The sequence below is a fragment of the Gymnogyps californianus genome, chromosome 1 (assembly GCF_018139145.2).
Source record: "Gymnogyps californianus isolate 813 chromosome 1, ASM1813914v2, whole genome shotgun sequence".
Taxonomy (NCBI): Eukaryota; Metazoa; Chordata; class Aves; order Accipitriformes; family Cathartidae; genus Gymnogyps; species Gymnogyps californianus.
In genome coordinates this window covers 2,655,024-2,677,453 of record NC_059471.1, presented here as the reverse complement: position 1 = coordinate 2,677,453, position 22,430 = coordinate 2,655,024, and the positions used below count along the sequence as shown (strand labels likewise).

At 39.0% G+C, this 22,430-nt stretch overlaps 1 protein-coding gene across 1 annotated transcript in view; it reads right to left on the bottom strand.

Annotated features, from left to right (window-relative positions):
• Positions 1-22,430, bottom strand: part of UVRAG (UV radiation resistance associated) — a 98,725-nt gene that overhangs the window by 44,276 nt on the left and 32,019 nt on the right. The window contains exons 7-12 of the mRNA XM_050902689.1: positions 11,331-11,436; positions 8,887-9,013; positions 7,824-7,908; positions 7,257-7,344; positions 6,614-6,674; positions 4,316-4,481 (exon numbers count right to left, since the gene is read on the bottom strand). Coding sequence (XP_050758646.1) covers positions 4,316-4,481; positions 6,614-6,674; positions 7,257-7,344; positions 7,824-7,908; positions 8,887-9,013; positions 11,331-11,436 — 633 coding nt within the window. The remainder of the gene's footprint in view (positions 1-4,315; positions 4,482-6,613; positions 6,675-7,256; positions 7,345-7,823; positions 7,909-8,886; positions 9,014-11,330; positions 11,437-22,430) is intronic.

Genomic DNA, 22,430 nt, shown 5'->3' with positions numbered 1-22,430 from the left:
AGGTACAAAAAATTCATAAAACATTACTGCAAAGATGTCAGATGCCTTTGAATGCAGATGCCCAAGACTGCATCACAGCTGTTTGCGTATCCTTCGGCCTGTTGGTGTCTGTATTTGTCAAGCAGAGTGGAAGAAAAGACCTTAAATCTTTCTATAAACTATAAAATGTCAAGGAAACCTTTACAGTAGTTTACTGCTATCTCAGATCAGCTAATGCCAAAATTTTCCTGCAAAAAATACACCAGACTAGATCAGGCTTCTTCCATGACTGTCTAGGGCCTGTTTGGGTTTTTCTTTATTTTGTTTTTAAACTTTATATGTATTTTTGACCTTTATAACATTAAGTGGCAACAAGTTCAATATTTAAACGTACAACACAAGAAAAAAAAAATAGCACTTCTTTGAGATCAGACAACCCTGAAATGCCTGTATGTGCTCCAGTACCTATGCTTGAAAACTACAATGTTCTTTTTGCCTTTTAAATACAAAACCTTTTTCGATCACGTATTCTACCCCTTCATTTTTTTCCCCCTAACCCAAAAATATGACTTTGAGGTGGTTACTTTCTTACTACTAGTTTTTCTAATCCTCCCTTAACACACTTTGGTGGGAAGAAGGTGTAGCATGAGCCAGAACAGACTGCATGTACTATTTGCTTTCTGTTTACGATTACTACAGAGAACCAATGTTAGCAAAACTCTTTCTTGAAACCATTCTTGTTTCCAAATTAGCTAGCAGGGAAGTAAGAGTTCTTGAAAGTCTTTTAAAACACACAGTATGAAAGAGAATGCAAAAATACAACAGAAATAATTTCTCTGAATGTGCATTTCACTTGTCCAGACACACGTAGTGTACCAGAAAGGTGATTAAACTCCAAAGAACGTTACTTTTCTTAGGGGAGCATACATATTTCCAAGCTGTCTAATGTGATTTGATTAAATGTGTATTCTATTCTTAAATATTCAACTGGCAGGTTGTAGAAGTGTCATGTGAAGTTTCAATTATAGAAAGTAGCAACCGAGCATAGCTTTGAGTCAGAGATGCCAAAAGACTCCCAAACAGATGGCATAAGTGTGCTTTACTGTACTCACTTTAAAACTAACGAGTAGACTGATATGGTTTAAAAGACTCAGTAGCTTCCAGCCAGCAAAATGCAGGCATTTACTTTGCGAGATGTTTAGCTTGTATCAACACTGAAAGAAGAGAACTGAACTGAAGACTATATAAAAAATACCACGACAATTGCAGCAACACCAACACAGGCAATTGCACAAAGTATGTCTCACTCCAGACATAACAATCCTTATTTTGCTCTAAACTGGAAGCTATTCATCTGCGAGCAGACTCACAGAAGCACTAAATGCAGGGCTTGACAGACAGTGTCAGAACATATCATAAATAGTTTAATCTCAGCATTCTTACTATGTTTATGAGAACGCGATGAAGTGCTAGGTTTCAGTTCCACAAGAACAGTGCCAAAGAATTTAGGTGGTTTATTCAGCAAACATGTTTGTCACTGGAGAGAGGAACATGCTGCTGTCCTAAGTAGCTTAAATTTGGGAGCGATATATCCATCATTTGCTTTGAATTCTTTCAGACTCCAGAACTTTTGAGGAATGCTACTCTTTCTTCCTACATATTCAATGCACTCTGGAGATGCTGAAAGGAACCACTGAAGAAGCGCATTAATGCGATATTCAGTGAAAATCGTATTCTTGCCTTACCTTAGTGGTTCAGAAAGTCATAAAAGTAGATTTATGGGAGAAAACTTACAGCCTTTTAGCAGTACCAAAACTATTTTATGGAATACAAGAAGGGAACAGTTATTGAATAGATTATAAACACTAATATCTCTACAATTACAAAGCTGACCATATATTGTATGCTACTGGCAGGTATTCTATACCTCATTCTACCTTCAGTAATGTGGCCAGACAAGTTCTCACCACAGTCTCCTGCTTCTTTTGTACACTCCTAAGTTCCAATAGAACAGTAATTGCAGCAGACAAAATTGAATACTTCTACAAGAACCCTGAGATTTAAGTGACCTGGATCATTCAAGTAAACAAATTTGAAGCAGATAAAGTATTTCCCAAATGTAACTTACATTCTGAAAGCTCTCAAAATATTTAACCAGCTTATTATAAGGGCTTTAAAAAGCTGGGAAAGAAACTTGAAAGTGAAGTAACACATTTATACAGTATAACATTAAAAATAAACACGTGTACTTATGAAATTGCTCTCGAGTGAAAACATCAGCTATTCCCCCAAAGCACAATTTTTAGAAGCTCTTAATATGGATCTCAGGGCAACCCTGCAGTCCAAAAAACAAAAGTACAAAGCCAAGTAAAATGTTTAACCTAGTCAATAATCATGATGCTATGTGTTACAGTAAAGACTGAGTACAGAAAAAACCTCACTGTAATTACTCAACAGTTTATGTTGGCATTTGAAAAGCTGCTAAAGGACAGGTGACTGAAATAAAGAAATTTAATAATGCCTGTTAATCACTATGTTCAATTCAGCTAGGAGCAGGTGAGAAACATGAGCTATTAGTTTAGAAAGAAAACTGCAAGTTAAGACATTTGAGGTTTTCCATAGCAACCAAAGTCCTTTGAGAGTTGGTAGGATTGACTCTCCAATAGCTGGGAAGAGAAGATCTCAGGCAGGAGCTAATCCTGAAAAAATCTTGCAGAACACAGGTAAATGGCCCAACAGGGATTCATATACTTAGCTAAACTTTCTCCTTTTCAGAAATCTATTGCGAAATAAAGTATTAAGTCATGAGGGTTTGGAAGGCTATGGCCTGAAGGACTAAACCTTCCAATTTGTCTCAGACAACAGGAAATTGTTTTAATCTTTATACACCCACACACAGGCAGCTCTACTCCTCAGAAATTTGTTTTCCAGATACAAATGTTCTAGTTTGCTGCCCTTCTGAAAGTGATGTACAGGAAGGAGTATGATCATATGCTTAGAGAACTAAACTGAAGCAAAACAGATTAATGTTCTATTAAGTTACCCAGGAAGTGTTTGGACAAATTATTAAAATGGTATCAAAATTAATTTGCAAGACATAATTATATAGTCAGATTTTATTGTGCCAAAACAGGAAGATCTCAGTGAGTTTAACTCTTAAGGCAAGTTACCCCTGCTGTCCTGCCAAAAGTCACTGAGCTTCAAAGAGAAATCAGACGCTTCCAAGCATCCCAATCCTCTCAATTATGCACAATAAGACCCTTCCATCTTGATTTGGACTATTAGGAATTAGTGTTAAAATATTATAATACTTTGATTGCATACTTCCAAAGAGAAGAGTTTTTTTTCTACAGGCTTCATGTCAATAGAAACAACTGCTTTCCCCAAATTCATTTCCCCTCAGCCGTTTCCTTTGCTGCCTTTTCAAACCCTGTATATGGAAAACCAGCCTGACTTTGCAGGCAGCCATAGATGCACAGGATCGGAGCAGAGCAGCTGGCCTCCCACAGCTGGTCACTGTCACATTCCTTTGAGTTCTGTGGTTGCAGGCTACAAAGTGAAGCTTAACCAAGAATTGCCGCAATTTTCATATTAGAGCGCACAGGTGCAAAGACAGTGGGAAAAGAGGCAAAGCGCCAAAATGCAGGAGAAGGCATTCAGAGAGAGAATTTAAGGACAGCAAGATAGTTTTCTAGTAGCACGACAATAACAATAGTGTAGCTACATGTTGAAAGACAATGATTACAGAACAAATGAAGAACTCTTTACTGAATATTAAGTTGATTTATAGTAGATAACAGTTCACAGTGCTCTTTTTCAATTGATTAAAATCCTCTGTGTTAAAGGAAGCTATATATTTTCTCATGTTTATCAACCACTGCTCCAGGACTGGCAGTAACTCCTCAGCGAAGCTATACTTGCTATCTGCAGTTTATTCCCATAGCCAGGAGCAAAACATGAAAGACAAGTTTTCCGATCAGCAGCCAAAACCTACCTATAAGGTACCTGTAAGGTAGGTTTTCCAATCAGCAGCCAAAACCTACCTATAAAGTACCTAAAACACACTATTTAAGTTTTTTTAGCATTATTAGAAGCCCAATCAACAGTATATGCGTGCCAACAGACCTAGAATGAGAAAGCTGAACTACTCTATTAGATCACACAATTCCAACATGAGAAACTCAAAACGACTGTCCCACGTCTACTGAAAGCAGTAACAAAAAACTTCAAACTCCCCGTCACTTCAGACTACCCAAAACTGTTCAAGGTTTTTTTGTTGTTGTTGTTGATTTGTTGCTTTGAAGAAAGTACATAAGCGTATTTAAGACATACTTACTCTCGCTCTTTCTCCGTCAGTTTGTCATTGATATTATCTTTGATTGTAGACCGGGAGCCCTTGTGAATTATAGGATACCTGAGTGGCACTTGTAAGAAGTAGGATATCATTGAAACCAAGTGAGCGGTGTAGCCCAGGGCAACAGCAATGCTTCCGTCATCTTTTGCTGTCAATAACAAAAGATTCCATTATTTAATCAATTGGATCTCGCTGCAGGTTCAGCACAAGTTCATCCTTATTGCTTAGACAATGAGATAATTAATGAAGCTATCAGAAGTTATAACTTAAGAATAGGCGCAAGTCTGAAACAAATTTAGACTGCTTTACAATTCTTTGCAGTTCACTATATTTGCCTCTTTCATTAAAGGGCAATGTAAAATGGGTGATGGTTTGTTCTCCTTCCAATTCTACACTTCCAAAGCTAAAAGTTACTCTTCTCAACATTTGGCTGGGTGGGGGAGGGTAAAGAAGAGATGGGAAAAGTGAAACAAAATTCCCAAGACAAAATTCAAGTCTTAAACTTTCTGCATTTCTCTAGATGTAGCTGACATGTATGACCGGGGTCAGGGAAAAGCTGCATTCCTCCGTAACTTTATTCATTAGTGAGATCAGTTGGAGAGACACCGACCCCAGGGTATGAACTCTGTTCTCTGCCAATAACTGGAAGAACTTAGATTAACCCATTGTTTTAAAGTATCATTTTCGATTTGACATTTAAGGTTTCAACCTTAAAGCTTCACCTGCCGGGAATACACACAGGTCTTGCGATTCAAATTACATCCTTCAGCCATGTAAGGGCTTTTCCTTTCTGTTTTCTCTATTTCTCTTCTTTGTAAGTGAACACACCAAAACAAACAACATGACAGAGTCATCCCTTCTGAGGTACAAGGGAGTGCCGTGAAATCAGCTAAACAGAGAACCTTCTAAGAAAGCTTATAATGATGTTCAACAACAACTATGAAATCATACTGAGCTCTATTAGAACATGACACGATATATGGATTTAAAAGTTACACACCTTTCAAAAAGGATTTTGTAAAAAGTGTTCAACATTTGCAGCAAAACTGGCTTTTTAGGAAATAAATTTTTTTTCATACTTCGGATGCCTGATTTTTTTTTTAAATATTATTATCTACTAAGAGTCTGAAATAAGATACATGACAGACAGCTGGTTTTCCAATTTAACTGCATATTTCACTAATACTTAGTACTTCTTCCTCATAATACAGTATTTCTAGAGACTTTAATAAAGAATTAGTAATTCTTTTGTAAGGAATCAATATCAGTAAACTGAAAATGGGTCAAAAGATGCACACCTCTGATTTCTCAAGAATTACCAAACCAAGTTCATTACCACATTTAGTGCAATCAGGAAAACAAAGCATAGACTGATTTTTGTCATATTGACAAATTAATTCGTTTTCAAGATCATTCCTCCATTAGTCTAGCATCCAATATACACGCTGTTAGCACAAGTTAATTCCTATGAGATGGCTTTAAAGAGCGAGACAATTGATTGAGGTTTTTGCCCAAGAAACCACATGCCTTGCAGAGTGAGCAAGTACTGGGCACAAGAAATTCTCAAAGGGATTTTAATGAAGTTCCAATTCATGTCAAACATTTGTAGATGACCGCATGCAGTTACCTGTACAACTGTTATACAGACAGGCATATTATACATTTGCTTCTGCAACAGGATGACTGTAGACAGTTAAAGTAGAAGCTGACTTGTAAAATTCTCCACACTGTCAGGCAGGTTGAAAGTCTTACTTAGGCAAGATGTTTATTTGGTAAGTTCACCAGCAACTACAGCAAACTGAATGGGGATTCGTGCACATTGCTCCATCGAGATTTATGGACTGAAAGTAGGCACAATGGAATTTTAGGTCAGACACAAATATTTTCCAGAATCACTAAGTTTGGAAGCCACCTCTGGAAATTGCGTAGTCCTAGCCCCCTGCTCAGAGGGGGTCAGGGTCAGCTACAGCAGGTTGCCCAGGACTGTGTCCAGTTGGGTTCTGAGCATCCCCAAGGATGGAGACTCCACAGCCTCTCCGAGTAACCTGTTCCAGCATTTCAGTATTGAGTCTTAGAATACAGAGGTACTTTTCTAAGAGTCAACAGTAACTTCCTTTGTACTAGCTAGGAAGTAGGAATAAGTAATGCATAAGTTTTCTTCTAGTCTAGACCTTTCCAGTCAGAAATTTGGATCCTAAGCCATTGCTATCAGTTTACTTAATTTTATGAAGTTTAGAAGCAGTGTCAACTGTAACAACTAAATTAAGAATATCCAGCTACCTTGAAAGTCTTCAGAATTAGGAAGCTTGACTCCACAAACAAAGTAATCCTTTTGATCATTCTGTAAGTTTAAAATCAACAATGGAAAGTGAGAATGGAACAATAACATCCAGAAAACAGAAACCTGCACAAAATCTGATGACAACAAAGCATTCGTGTAAAGAAAAAACTAAATATTCAATGAAACCCAGAGTGACTTTGACATAGCGTTTTAGTCCACATTTCATATAACTCAGAAATAAATGCAACTTTTTTAAAGAAGGAAGAGCTTCATCTTAATTAATTCATTATATAAAAAGTTTTGGAGCTCAATATTTTGACATCTGTTTATGTGCACTCCGTTAAAGTTCAGCTAGCCTACTGTCAGGGTTACTTTATATAATTGTAAACAAAATGGAAAGTATCCATTAAATTACAGCTACAGCTATTCTACTTTTATAGTGGAGACTATTGGAGAGATGCTGGCATAAGTCCTCTCCCTATGAGGTTTGCAATCTAAGGACCAAATCCAAGAAAAAGCTGGAAAAAACAGCATGAGTGAAGAGCAAGTTTCATCACGAATAAAACATGATATCTGCTCGCAGTGTAATAAATAGGAAGTTCATTTCACATCAAGCAGATTTTTAGAACATTAAAAACATACCAGATCAATAGGGTAGATATAGGATAGCTCCGACAGCAATTGCTTGCATCGAATAGTCTGCTGGGCATTTGTCTTCAAAAACAGTTCTCTTTGGGGAAAGAGATCCCAAAACCATTAGTTTCTTCAAAAGCTTTAAGTAAAGGTATCAAGCCCTTGTATCCCTTCTGCATCTTCCCAAGCATCACATCCTCTCCCCAAAAAAGCTACGTAATTCCACCAAAAAAAAAAAAAATACAGAAGACAAAGCTAACTTTGTGTTTTCAGTGCACCTCATATTACAGGCATATTTTGACTATGACAATTAAGTATTACAAAGCTGTGTTACACTAAAACAGACCTGAAAGTCCTATCATAGTCTACACATGCAACCAAGCATCTGTTTTTTTCTCTTCTAGGCTTGCCATTCTTAATTATCACTTTAGAGATCTACAAATTGTAGCAGAGATGTCTTAACAGAAGTTTTGGGGTGACATTAGGAAGAATTTGGTGCCAGGAGTCCCACTTCAAATGGCCTACTCTCAAGCCTGTATTTCCCTTCCAACTGCAGAAAAAGCATAGGTCTTTTACCTCTTAGCAGTGCATTCCTTTCTTAATTCATGCAGGGATTCGTTATGCTCTTGAAGTTTCTGGTATTCAGTCTCAAATGCATTTTCTAAACAACATGAGGAATCAGGAAAAAAATTAGTAGCCAATATTTCCTTGGTTATCTGAAATTTTAAAAGTAGATACTGACACAAATGTTGGCAATAATCCTCCACTTACTCTTAGGTGCCCATATTCCATGTTATACTGCCAAACTGGGGCATGACCAGTGCAGGAGGAAGACCTGTCTTCATGCACTATACACCATTCACCAGCCAAATACAACCAACGAAACCTCATTTGCCTTTAATACCTGTTCCCCTCATGTCCACAGTAGCGGAGTAATTCAGTTAAGGCATCTCAATACTTGCATAGCCAGAATCAAGTAAATGGCAAAAACCTCATTTTTAGTAGTGACTAACTATTTTAGACTCAATTAAGTATTTAAAAAAAAAAAATATAGTCCTGCAACAAGATCGAACGTCCATGTAGTTTGGTCTCTGGTGAGCTCCAAAGAGACAGGGATAGAGCATTTTACTATAGGACACTTTCCCAGTAAAAGAAAATACCAAGAAGACTGAGCATTTAACTTTCACTTACATAATAAGCTATTAAGAGGGATTTTTGTCTTGTAACACTTAAAATGGCATCCTAATCACAGGTACAGTAACCTCCCTTGTGGCATTATAATGTGCCTGCATCAAGCCACTGTTTACTGTATTACAGTGCAGCTCTTCTGATTTTCTCATAAAATTTTAATTAAGCACAGATTTAAGATTGCTTTAGAGAGGTGTCATAGTAAGAAGTTATTTAGAGACAGGACACCAGAAATTGCTGTCCAGAATTCGATATAAACACAGATGGTGAAGAGATTATACCTGGCTGCAAACTTCAGACAGAGAAACACACAAGCACGTTAGAGCCAGACAAAAAAAAAAAACAAAACAGCACCTTCATTTTGGTCACCATGATCATAAGTTAGGTACTACTCTTCTGATCAGCAGATTATGAGTATCTGCAATAGAAGCAGTAACGTTTCTACACTTACCTCTGTCATGCAAAGTACTTTTTTCCTTATGCAACATGGCTACTTCTTGACCAAGGGCCTTCTTCTGCCTCTCCAGTTCGTTACGTAGCACCAGGATCTTCAACTGTAAACATTCACTCTCCTTTTTCTATTGGAAGAAAAATAGATTTTAAAAAAAAAAAAAAAAAGTTTTTCTGCACACAAGCAGTTCCATAAAAGGGGTGAAAGGAACGAAGGAAAAAATAGGACAAGACTAGTGTCTGCCAGACTGAAGGCTGAGTTCATAGATTACCACAGGCAATAGATTACCAAAGACCCTAATCATTTTGCTACTTTGGAAGGAGAGAAACTCAGCTGTGTCCCACAGTGCTTGTTCCTCCTGTGGGATGCATCTCCTCTCCTGTGCTCAGTGATGCAACCTGGCCCAGGGCAGAAATTAAGAGAGGAAGGAGAGGTGGGAGGAAGCTTCTGTAGGACAAGTACAGAGAAACTAACAGCAGAGCGCTAGCAGCACGACGAGCCTTCATTCCCTGGCAAAGGGTTCAGCAACAAGAGGGAAGATGAGCAATGAGGAGTCTATCCTAAATTGAGGCAGGGAGCTGGAAAAAGGCTGGAGATGTCTGAGCTGCACTATTAGATCCAATTCCCAGCTTCAGGGTGATGAGAAAAAAAAAAAGGATATAAAAGGAAAGAACACATAGCAGGGAGCCGATTACGTCATTACACACAGTTATATTTGAAGGATCCCTTCTTTAAAAGTTTTAGGATTTGTCCTGTACCTACTCTAAATCTATTCCTGTGTTTAAAAAGAATGTTTTTTTCTTTGATGCACTGTCTCCCCTAAGAAATTGTGCTGCCATGTGCATAGTGAAGCAGAATTTTCTGTTATAAGTGGTTTTTCTGTTTTGTTTTAAGGAAGGAATATCTACTGTGTTTAATAGATACTTACTGAGAATAACTGAAGACAGATTCAAAATGGAAGAGAAGTTACATCTCTTCAGTCCAATCATAGCCCTGATAGAGTTCAAAGCCTGAAGGGGCAGTCAGACTTACTTGTGAGCAAGTCTTGTGTAAGTACTACCAGACACCGTCACTTTGTGTAACTCTGCAGGCTTTCCCTTTTTCAAGCAGTTAATGGAGATAATGTTACTTCAACACTAGCTGCCCGAAAAAAAAGTCAGCTCTTGCTGAACTCTTCCTTCCACTTCATATTTGCTTCAATTACATATGGTTGCTCAGCCTTCTGGTTCAAGACTGCAGCAGGAAACATGACTCTGTATTAAGGAATGAAACTATAGTTCACACACTTATAAAGGGGAAGGGAAGCCCAACAAGAGTTTCCATTATTGAACAAAGGAAAAGAAAAATAGGTAATCATTTCCTTATACCACAGGCCGTGGTTGCTAAGAAGCTGCATCACGTGTACGATGATTACCATTTTTGGTTTTAGTGTTCTTTATATAGTTTTGCTCACACGTATTTATAAAGGAAAAGCCTTTGCATACAGGGACTAGGATATCCATAACCGAAAAAAAGGATGGTTAAAAAACTTTTAACAGCCAAGATACCAGCAGAAAGCAAAGAAGCTCTGGGTTGGAGTCACTCACAGGAGATGTTTTATTGCCCATTAAGGGAGTTGACTTCTTTGCTTTTTTGTCTACAATGCAACCCTATAATTAGAGTGCATAAACAAATTCCCATTTTTCCATTTTGTCAAATCCTTAAACCAGTTTGACACTTTTGGAAATTAGCTGAGTATTCTCAACCCAGAATCTACCTTACAGCAATAAAGCACCTTCACATCACAAGGCTGCCCTTTCCTATACAAGGCACCAGACGCGTGCCAGTGAGTCCCAATATACTGAAATCACCATGAGCCACTCTTGTTCTGTCAAATCACTGCCTTGAGCTGAGCTCAGCCTTTCTGGGCAGAAAGCAGAAACTAGTGCCAGTACACTTTTTTGGAGAGGGAAAGAGGACAGGCAAAACAAACTGTCAAAAGCTATTGCAAGATCTAATATAATTCCTGTTTAAAATGAATGTGTCACTTGAATGACAGCTTTTGCATGAATTCTATTCACCCGAAGGGAGCAGGGTGCAAGAAGATACAGCCAGTAGACTCACTCCACTCTAAATCCATCACAGGTTCTTGTCAAGATTTATTTAAATCATTAAAAGTTTGTTTTTCTGATAAACCTCTTTCATGCACTGTGCAATGTTTATGCTTTAAAAGCAATTATACAAAATAAAGGTAAAAATAGGATAAGCAATCTATCAGTCCATCTGACTAACACACACAAATCTAAAATCCATTACAATACACTTCTCAGATGAGTTCCCATTTGAAATGACAGGTTTAAATAAAGATTTCAAGTTCAAGTGTTAAAAAAACAAGCTTATGGTCAAGACATCAGCCAGATGCTTCAGCAAGCCTGTAGAATACGGTTTTAAATAATCAAACTTACCAGTTCGTTGCTTGTAGATGTACATCTCAGCTTTTCTTCAATCTCCCTTCCTATTTTCTGAACAGTTACCTGAGTCTGTTTAATTGCACACTGGGCTCTGTGAAGCCTGTAAGGAGAAGAGAAGTTACAGCTGTACTAAACGTTCCCCACATGTGTCCTGATGATGAATGCGCCAGCCACCTCAAAACCTGCAGCAGTAATAGGAATTCAGATTGTCAGCTTCTATTTGGAAAGGAAACATTAAAAGAGGAATCATAACTTGCACAGTCTAGAAAGGAGTATCCAAAGCAAACCAGCAAGTCTCGAAATTCAATCAAGTGCCAGATGTCCTTTTCATTTGTTAAAGCCAGTAGCTGTCAATAAGGCAACGCTCTAGGTGAGACGTAATTATAGGGTTCTCGTGTAAGAATTATCAAGTTATAACGTAGTTAATGTCAAGACAAGGATACACACATGACAGTTACCGTGAGCATTGTTAACGTAGGGCAGCTTTAAAAAAGTGCAAGTATCCTTTAGGTAACACACAGCTACCTAGGCCACGAGCATGAACACCCTTCAGTATCCCCAAATCTGCTATGGGCCTTTCTGTAACAAAAACATGGGTTTCTTAATTGAATCGCTATTGAAGCATGAAAAAGATGATGATTATGTGTTTCTGATCATTAGCCCTGGCTTCAGGGTGAAGAGGGAAAAGTGATTATTTGCCATATTTATTGAAAAAAAAAAAAAAAGGCAGGCAGAGGAAAGCAATGACAAACACACATCTAAGAGGCATTAGTATCTTTCTTAGAATTAACATGGAGTGGAAATTAACATATTTATTAGATAAAAATTAGCGTTGGTCTACAGACATAGACTATGTCTTTTAAGGCATGCAAACCAGGCTTACTTTGCCTATCCAAAGTTTCATTATTAACGGCTTCTCCTTTTGTAAGGATATTCTTCAGACAGCCTTGCTGCTGGGGTAAACACTTAGCTCGACGAAGGTCTTGTCAGAACAGCAAAAGTAGGTCAGGTAACCTACTGTATGACATTAGGGCTTTGCCAGGCAAACATCACAAAAAGACTAAGCCTGCTTCAATGCATGCTTTAATGACCATCTCCGCTTTGCCAAAATTAGAAATCTCTGCCTCTTCATAGGAATGCTTACTTCTACTCAAGCAAGGCTATGAATTTGCTGTGCACCAAGGACAAGAGCACCAGAGCACACAAAAGAGGCTACTCAGCTCCTTCCTTTTACATTCTCTAATCTCTTACAGATTTATAAGCAATTGAGGCATTGCCATTTAAAGTTTTTGCCTAACGGTTTTTAATGGTCTGTATGCAGCTAGGCCAAGACAACCAAGCTACATGCTTCAAGTATGAGTAACCACAAAGCATTACCCCTTCTCACACCATCTCCCCTCAGCATCCCACCTCAACAGCACACGTTACACACTCAACAGTTACACGTTATTGGTTAATCAGTGTGAGGACAGTGCCTAAACCAGCTAGCCCAGCAAACAAATACACGGAGAGGAGATTATACATGGGCAACAGGGAACAAACAGTGCTAGTAATATTAAACAAGGTCAGTGTAGTTTAGGACTTTCACATGCTACACACTTTAAGTGAATACATTTAAGTCAGACACCTTCAGTTCCTTCGCACTATTGCTTCTCTTAAACGATACTCTCTAATAGATTTTTGTTTGAAATTATACTAAGTGATTCCTTTGGTTTCTTCAGAGCTCCTCGGACTGCTCATAGCACACACAGCCTAGGAGCTTTTTGGGAGTAGCTGCACCCCATCTAAATCATACATCAAGTAGCATGGCTCTGCTGGCTGCTAAAGGCTGCTGGGGGTGGAAGAAGACTGCTGAGGCCGACAGCGCTGGGTGCTGGGTCACCCAAGGGCTCAGTCTCACATCCCTCATGGAGTACTGAGACCTCCTAGAAACAACTTACTTCCTACTGGGAACTACTACTTACACCTCCCACCCTCCCGAATGCCTCTTGAGGCTGTTGGCTATGTAACATACGGATATGCAGGTCAAAGCCAAGGTTTGCTGACCATCCTAAACGTCATTCAGAGCTCTGCTGTCACGTCGTACAGCGGGGTCTAAGTTTCCTACTTCAACTGTTTCCAGCCTGCTTCTTTCCAGAAGTCTGGAACGTTTTCTTTCCAGACATAAGAAAGCCTTACCCAAAGCTAAAACTTATAGGTAAAGAGTAATAACTGAGTGAAATTTCCCTTTCCTCTTCATCTAATTTTATACTGGAAGAACAGTCTTGATTTAGTCTGTTAGGCATTAAGAAAGAAGTTTTACAAGTTTTCACGTCACGCCATTCAGGTAGCAAAATCTGACTGCTGAAAAGTGTTTTACTCATTGGAAGAGTATTTACGTAACTGATAAAATTGTTAGAAGGATCATTTGCCATGTGAGTTCCTCACAGTGATTTGATCAATACTCAGCTAAGAACCTACAAATTTTCTAACAGTGGGTTCTTCTACCCACGCCCAAGTATAAGGAGCACACATCTATTCGGACTGACTTCTCAAAACAGTACATACCTGAGAATACTACTTCAATTTGGTGCATCTATATCTAAAGGTATATTCCTAACCTAGAAAGACTGCTATACAAAATATTTCAGCAATCAAGTCTGTTTTTAATAAGAAATGGTTTTCTTTTTAAGCCAAACATCATCCAGTCATTTCTTCCAATATAAAAAAACCCTACAGTTAAACTTGGCTGCCTTGATGCCAAATAGTGCCATTTATATTGCAAGACAGAAAACTTACTGATACTGGTTGACTCAATCCCAGTATGTTCACTGTTGTTCCAAGAACTTTAAAATGGTAACAGTTAGATCATGACCACATCCGAAGTTAAGCCTTCCAAGATTAAAATTTTAGGGACTTCATGTCACAAAAGCAGCAACTATCAACAGAAATCTCCCTTCCCCAGCCAAAAAAGCCCCCACTGCACCCACATGGAAATCTTTGGTCATCCAACAACGGGAATACAAACTCAGCCATAAGAACATCAGCATGGAAATTTTGTCTGTCATTTCTCCATGCACAAGACAGGCTTCAGTGGAGGCAATTATGACTGCACCAACGAATGGAGATCAGCAAGTTGAGGCCATAAATCTGGATTAAAATTTGTATATAATGAATGGAGAGAAACTTCAACGCTAATTGACCGCATATTGTTTCCATTTCTAGTCTGAATGCAAGTCCAACGCTACAGCCTAAAGTTAGCACAATTTGTGCTTTAAGTACAATCCGGCTTGGTTTAGTTATTGACAATGATGAGCCAACTGATGGCATAATCTATGTGCTATCAGCCAATACAGGATTCTTCCCAGATTGTTCAAGAGGGGTTTTTATTATTTTTTATTAAAATTAGCACTTCCATAGCACTTTAAGAGCTAATTCAGGGCATCAAGAGGCCACTGGCCTGCTACCAAATTTCCTTCGGCGGTCAGGAAAGCCAAGCCAGTTACAGCAGAAACTCAAGCCTTTTTAAAGAGATAGCTTAGCCAACAGTGTCGTCATCCTGTGTCTGCAGGCTGTTCTGGTGTCTCTGCAGCAGCTCAGCCATTGTCAGCCAGCAGCAGAGTAATACGAACATTAAGTGTGACAGATTTACTGCTGTTGCTTAGGGCCCTGAGAGCTGCTGTGCAATTGTCCAACATCAGGTGAGCTGCATGCTGCTGCCTGGGAAAGAACTGGAAAGCAAAGCAGACATTAAAATTCCTTACTACCTTAATATAGTTTCGAGGTGGAGATCCATGAAGCTGCTGTTCTACTTCCATTCTCATATCACCTGCTTTCTGAGATGAGGGAGACTCAGAAGAAACAAAATACTCTCCCTTCCTTTGGAAGTTTAAAAGGCAGTGGGATAGATACAAAAACATTCACCACATACTGTAAGCTAAGATCAACAGAAGCTGCATCCCTAATCGACCTGGGAAGGCCTATCAGGCAAAATTTCAACAACTCTCCTCTTCACTTGCTAGTTCCCAAGTTGCCGAAATGCGGGCTATTTGGAGTATTTCTTCAAGGCTTTTCAAGTCTGACATAAAATTGTTTCCCCCCCCCCCCAAAAAAACCTTACTTTCTACCTTGGCTGTAAGATTTGAAACAATTCTAGCATACAACGTTCTGCCAATCAATTCAACTTGGGTACTGACTCGGAGGGAAAAAAAAAAAGTTGCCAAGTTTTGGACTTCTTCACCATTACAGGCTTTCTTTGCAGTAACATCCTTGTCTTGTTTGCAAGATCAAGCAGGTTTCCTGACTTCCCGAGACTGCACAATGCAGTGGTCCAACATAACTTGACTTTACAACTTGGGAATGTGCTGTAATAGCACATTTGCTCTCTTTCAGCTTCCAGTAAGTTTGAAGCAATGTTTGAAGGTTCAGCTGAAGCACTTTCCTTTAAGACACACTGCAGTATCCTGCAACTGAGATATCCCTCTTGGTCATGAATTAGTCTAGTGATTTACTAGTTTGTGTAGCAAGTTCATTCCTGGCTGCAATCTCTGAAAAACTGAAAGCTGGAGTGTAGTGACAGTTGTGCCTATTAAGCTAACATATGCTTACATTTACATTAATGAAAAAGTCTCAACTTTATTAGACATTTGATACACGATTTTGTAGTTCTATTGTACACTCCAAATATCTATTTGCTTCTATCAGACACATCTGGATTTTTCATGTACAGAACTTTAAGCCATAAATGCATCAATTAATTACAGCAGTCACATACTACAGCTACTTCTCACAAGAGAAATAAATGCCTATGGCCTTATTTGCCAGAACAACCTTAGTTTACAATGAGACTAAATTTAAACTGAGAATTACTACCAGGGATTTAGAAAACAGACCAGAACACTTCTGGCAATAAGTGAGATGTAGGATCCTGGAAGTAAAATACCCAAACCTATTATTAAAGAAAAAAAAAATCCAAGACTTTCCTATTAAATACAAAAAATGGAACGCACACTACTTTATATCAGTCCAGAAATTAGATTATGGAGAGTGCCAGCCAGCTATAACATATTTTTTACATAGCCCCTTAAACCATCATTTGCTACATCTGCTTTCCCACAAGAAAAAATTTTCTAACTTACAATCATATACTCCCTTTCCCAATTTCCTCGGAAAACTATACCTACAATTTGTCAAAAGCAGATGTAGGGCGAGAGAAGACAGTAGGGAGTAAGAAGAGAATAAAATGCAAGTCTGACTTGTTCATTTATGGCATTGAACCTCTACAAGAGCCAGCGCTGTAAGAAACTCAAACAAGACAGTGCTGTTGAAGCACAGATACTTTTGAATTGACTTACACGTGTAAGACTCAAATTAAGTTTCTGAATAATCAAGTCCATGTGGACACTGCAACACTGGATGCTTTGGGCTCTTTGCAAATGGAGAAGAAAAGGAAAAACCACGTCTATCAGACTGGCAGCAAGGGAGGTCCTGGCCTCCAGTGTGAGGAACATTTAAAGGAGCTAACTAGTATATAGATCACCTTCAATACACACAGGGCATAAACAGAGGAGAGTCATAAGGTGAAGCACAATTTTTTCCACAAATGAAGTCACAAAACCTGAGATGTCTCTAGTCCTCTTATTCCAATTCACAGATTTGACTCCAGCATTGCGATGGATTTATGGCTTGATTTTTTATTCAAAGAACAAATGTATTTGTGGCAAATAACAAAGGACATTTCTTTTTGTTCTTTATACTGGCGCTTATCAGTTTGTGATTACAGAAACCTTGCTGCCAGGGCAACAGACAGAATCAATTTCAAGACACTGTATATAGCGGAAAGGTAAGTTACATGCAAATCAAATTTCCAAGGGGCATAAACATGTAAAGATGACTCCTACCAGAAGGACAGTGACACTAGTAGAATCCAACAGCCTTTTGCTGACACATAACTTGCCAACAAATCTTAATATAAGTTTCAGTTCTCACTCTGAGACAGTGAGCAAGCCTAAGACTGGAGTTCACTGCACAACTGAAAAGGAAGATGCATAAATTCAGGTTGAATGGGTTACAGGCTCCACTCAAAAGGGAAACAGCTGCTCTCAAGCTGATTGTGTTCTTCCAATCGCAGTCCACACAACTGGTAAGGTGTTTGTGACAACTGAGCACAGGCCTTACCCACTGGAGGGAGAAGGAGGAGAAACACCAGTCAATATTCAGGTGACTTGTTTTCTTCAAGCTGCATACTTTGGCACGTTTTCCTGGAAGCCATCCCCAACTCAAATCAAAGTTTACTTTCAAGAGAAGTAGAATTCTGCAGCTGAAGCAGAGCAGCGAGATCTCCCACGAGACAAAGGGATGGTCGTAACGCTCACAGGAGTGTTCTACAGCTTCTCAGTCAGAGGTGCATTCCCTACCCTGTTTTTAATTATCAAACAAATTAGAGCATTTTCTCCAATGTGAGATCTTTAATCCATTTTCTTTGTTCTCAGTCAAAATGCAGTACTGACTTTCCCTGATGTGGTTAGGTATTTCTGAGCATTTTGGAGACATGACTGCATTCACTGAAATCTTTGCCCAGGCTGAAAGATAAAGCAATTAGCAGCACCATTCTTATGGCTGTATCCAGGACAAAGTCACAACAAAAATGAAGAAGAGTCCCAATGCCATTGTTCACAAAATCCTCCTCCTTAAACACTTTCAGGTATCTGTCAGAAAATTACTTAGCTAAGTGACATGCTCTGTTTTTCATCAACTCTAATAAAGCCAGAAAAAGCAGAAGGACTGCGTTATGACTTCTAATCTAATTGAACACTGCTTCATTGATATGGTCTTTTACCTGTCGTCACAAATAAAGAAGCAGAATAAAGCTATTTTTGAAGTTCTGCACAGCTCTGTGTAATCTCTCTCTCAAACAGTGCTCTGAAACCAAATTTGATCAATAGCTAGCAACGTGCCTATCACACTTACACTAAAAATCTGCCACTGTAGGGGTGTTTTATACCATATGGCATACTAGGAAAGCTGAAGTAAGAGCAGCAGCAGAAGACTACTAACCTGCAGTTCAGTTAACATACAAAAAACCCCCACCTCTCTCTCATGCTTCATGGACTGTTTCAACTTGCTATGACCCATGTCGCTCTCTTCTACAGATTCTGGCAAAAGTCAGGCTTGTAAATTGACTCTTCTGATGACTGATTAGCCTCAGTTTCCATACAGCACCACCCAAGTAAAATGCCTGGGAACAGATTTGTCTGAAAGACTGATTCCACAGATCAAAATGCCTAAGGAACCTCTCAGAAAAATTCAGATCCCAGTTTCCATCTCCATTGCTACTTCCCAGGAAGACACCACCCCACAATTCCAAATCACATGGTTTTTAGGCCAAGAGACATGACACTTGTTATACTGTTCATCCATTTCAGTACTGCTTATTAAAGTATACAGAGGCACTCAAGAGGTCCAATTACAGTTCAGATTTATTTATCCTGGCCTTAGGCCACCTGGGTTTTCATTTCCAAAGCCAAGGGGATGCCTGCCTTGTCTTGGCTGCCTATACGGTACGAAGAGCCAAGTCTTCCGGGTGGAAATCTTTTGTAGTTAGAAATATCAAGCCTGGCCATCACAGAAAAACAACCACACTTATCACTAGCAAAGGGAAGTTTTAGCAGAGGAACCTACTGATTTAAGAGCACAGATCAGGCGAAGAGGAATCCTACTACCCTTTCCACACTCGAGATGGTGTATTTCCACATCTGCTGGGAGAGGGTGATGGCAGCAGCAGTAGCAACATTAGAGTCCGAAAGTCTGCAACGTGAGCCAGCAATTTGATTGCAAGATACTCACAGGAAAAGCTAGAACAAGGCACTGCAAGAGCATCAGGCTATTAGTGACAACCTTTTCCTGCCACACACACGCCATCTTCTCAGGATGTGGCACTGTTCCTACTGCATGAACATCCATAACTACAATATTTAGAAAGGTTTTGGTTGCGGCTATGAGTTGGGACCCTTCTCTGAGAAAGAACAGCAAAGGAAAAAGCTAGACACAAAAGACTTAACTGTGAGTGCATACTTTAAAATTAAAAAAATAAAATAAATCTTTCCTACCTCCCCTTATCTCTGTGCATCTACCAGCACGCTAAAAGGAATAGGGTAGCAAAGAGCAACTCTCTATTTCCATGCAGTCAGAACTGCAGAGGCTAGAGGCTGAATCCTACCTACTGCACAGCTCCATTGGGTTCACTTCTTTCATGGAGATGAGGATGGAAACAGAGGAACTTCAGGGAAGTTCAAAAGACAGTACAGCTTTGTATGGCTCACCTCTGGGTTTGTTATCAGACGCTGCACAACCCTCCACAGTCAGAGAGCAGCTGATAGCCTGTTTTCTTCCTGTTTTCCCTCCTTTTCACCCCACCAAACATTTGGAAGCCTAAAGTTTGGAATTGCTGCTTATAGCAACTACACAACAACAAAGTCTGACTGGCTGTCAAGATGGGACGCTGACATTGTTCAAGACTAACTTGTCTTGTGCTTCTCCTTGGCTGTAAACAGGTCAATGTACCCAAGATACACCTTCACACAAAGCACTTTAAGCCTACGAAGACCTTGCTCACTCCATCACTCCCCACTCAGAGAGCTTACAAAAAACAGCTTCAAGTTCAGCATAATTTCCATGTGCTAAAAATAACTGCCCAAAGGCAGTTACTACATTTGGCACGTGCAATTCCACTGACTCTGTAGTCTCAGAGAAACTACTCTGAGCTCCTAATGAGTTTTTCAACACTACAACTGCTTACGTCGACTGCGTACTTTTGTCTCTATTTCTAGTTTCAGAGATCAATTTGTGTAAGTTCTGTTCGTTCAACAAGACTGCTAATAAAGATGGAAGAATTTAAACACACAATCAATATATCTGTTAAAAAGCTTCTTTCCTAAGATAGGCAGAGCTAAACAAAAGCTGATTTTATGTTGTGTCCCCATGTTTTAGTCTTGGTCACTTAAGGTAGTTGATTTTACCAACAACTCAAAGTTTCAGACTGCAGACAAACACTACCTACATTTGTATTCTTAAAGTGATAAGACATACACTCTTCTTTAAATGAACAGTTATATTACAAATGGCAAATCCTGAAACAAAGCCTGTCACTTGAAGCACACCCCTGGCCTATGACAGATTATGAAATCTGAAGACGACGGGCATACTTAAGGCACTGGGACTTAAGACAATTTCTAGTAACTTCTATTTCTACTTGTCGTGTATCAACATGCCCAATGTTCAACAGTGCACTGCAAGTTTCTTTGAGCCCCTAGCCTAGAAAGAATAACGAGTTGCTAGTTCAGAAGTTGAGCTCTGGTCCTCCTCAGAGCAGTGTCCTGTCACTAGCAACCTTGGACCATTTAAAGTCACTGAACCTGGGCCATCGTTGCTGTGATGTGAAATACAGGGAGGTTGTTTGCTTAGTGTTATAATTTGGTTTGCAAAGTCATGTTTACTTGTCCAGGGCACTGCAGCCAGATTTATTTGCTTATCACCAGAACTGTGAGAACCTGTTTCTTTTAATGAAGGCACAGCCTGTGTGGTCTCTGGAGTTGCTCTAGTTTTCAAGATTTAATCCACTAGATCAGATGCACATGTGGCAGTAGCAGAGGAAGCCCTTTAACACCTAGAAGTATTATTTAAGTCAACTTCAGCCAGATTAGATATTAGCAATATTACAGCAGTTGCCTGGAGCTGGTCTTTTACTCATCTCCAACACTCAAATTGTACCAGTATCAGATTTTGTTGTTATTGTGAAAAAAAAATATTTTTTTAAAAACAAAAATACAACCAAAGTGTTTTCAATTTGCACTAACTGGGGCTAGCTAAATAGCACAAACATGCCATACCATCTGCTGAAGGAATGGTTAAACCATAGAGAAAGTGGTTTTGACCAGAGAGATAAAAATATAGGAAGCAAAACTTCAAAGGGGCAGGTTTCACCAGTTCTTAGAGCACTTTTTGTCTCCAGGCAGAATTTGGGAGGCTTTCAGGCAGTCACATACTTAGAGGCACAAAAGCTATTAGCAGGCCAATTGCTCTAAGTGTCATAATACCAAGAAAAGCTGTTGTAGAATACAAGACACGACTTTTTGTATTTAGGAACTGAAGTAAAATTCTAACATATAGGATTTTAAGCCCTTTCTTTAGTGATTGTCAGCATATCCCATCTTCCCAACACCACTTAATACTGAAAGGTCTATTTTTCAAAGTTTAAAGAAAAGAAAGGATAGAAAACTAAGAGAATACTAAATATAAACTTATTCCCATTAGTGCTGCAAACGTGCTGAGAGCTTGATTATGGACACATGTCCAGAACATGACCTCAGATGAATTTGGCCCATCCTGAGTGTTATGTGAAAGGTGAAACGTGTTAGTGTATAACCTATTACTACCAGCTATAGAATATTTAGAAAGCCTTTAAGTGACCTCTTTTCAGGAAATCTGACAATATGGCCATGGGACAAAAACCTCAACATTTTAGCTTTCCAGTTGGGGTGGTTAATTTTTGTTAGTTAGCCTTTTTAAAACAAATGGCTGGAAGAACATTTGTCATTTCCATATGGCATGAACAACTTATTAGCAGCACTATGTTTGCCTGAGGATCTTGTCCCTGCCCCAAAACAATAAGGCCCATGAGCTACAGAGGTGCTGAGAACTTCCTTGTGTAAAGCTATGCTGTCTGGGTACTTAAACTTTTCCTCCTGCTTAATTAACTTGTAAATCCATGTAATTAAGCATCTGAGCACACAGGCACTATTTTTAATCCAACACTCAAAAAATTTTCTACTTCTCACACACTCTGGCATTCCTAATTAATTTTTTTAATCAACATAATTTGAGCCAAGCACATGCTTTTCATTAAGGCCTATTCACAAGCTTCGTAAGTTTTAGCTGTTCACTTCGTCTGAGAAGTAAAAAAAAAAATTAAATCTTTTCTTCCCCAAAAAGCAGTTTTGATAGCAGGCAGAGATCAACCATAGAAGTTGTCATTTTGCAGTTTTTCAAGAGTTAAGGGTTGAGGTAGAACCTGCTCTCTCAATCGATTTTCACACTGTACAGCTGATCACAGCGGCT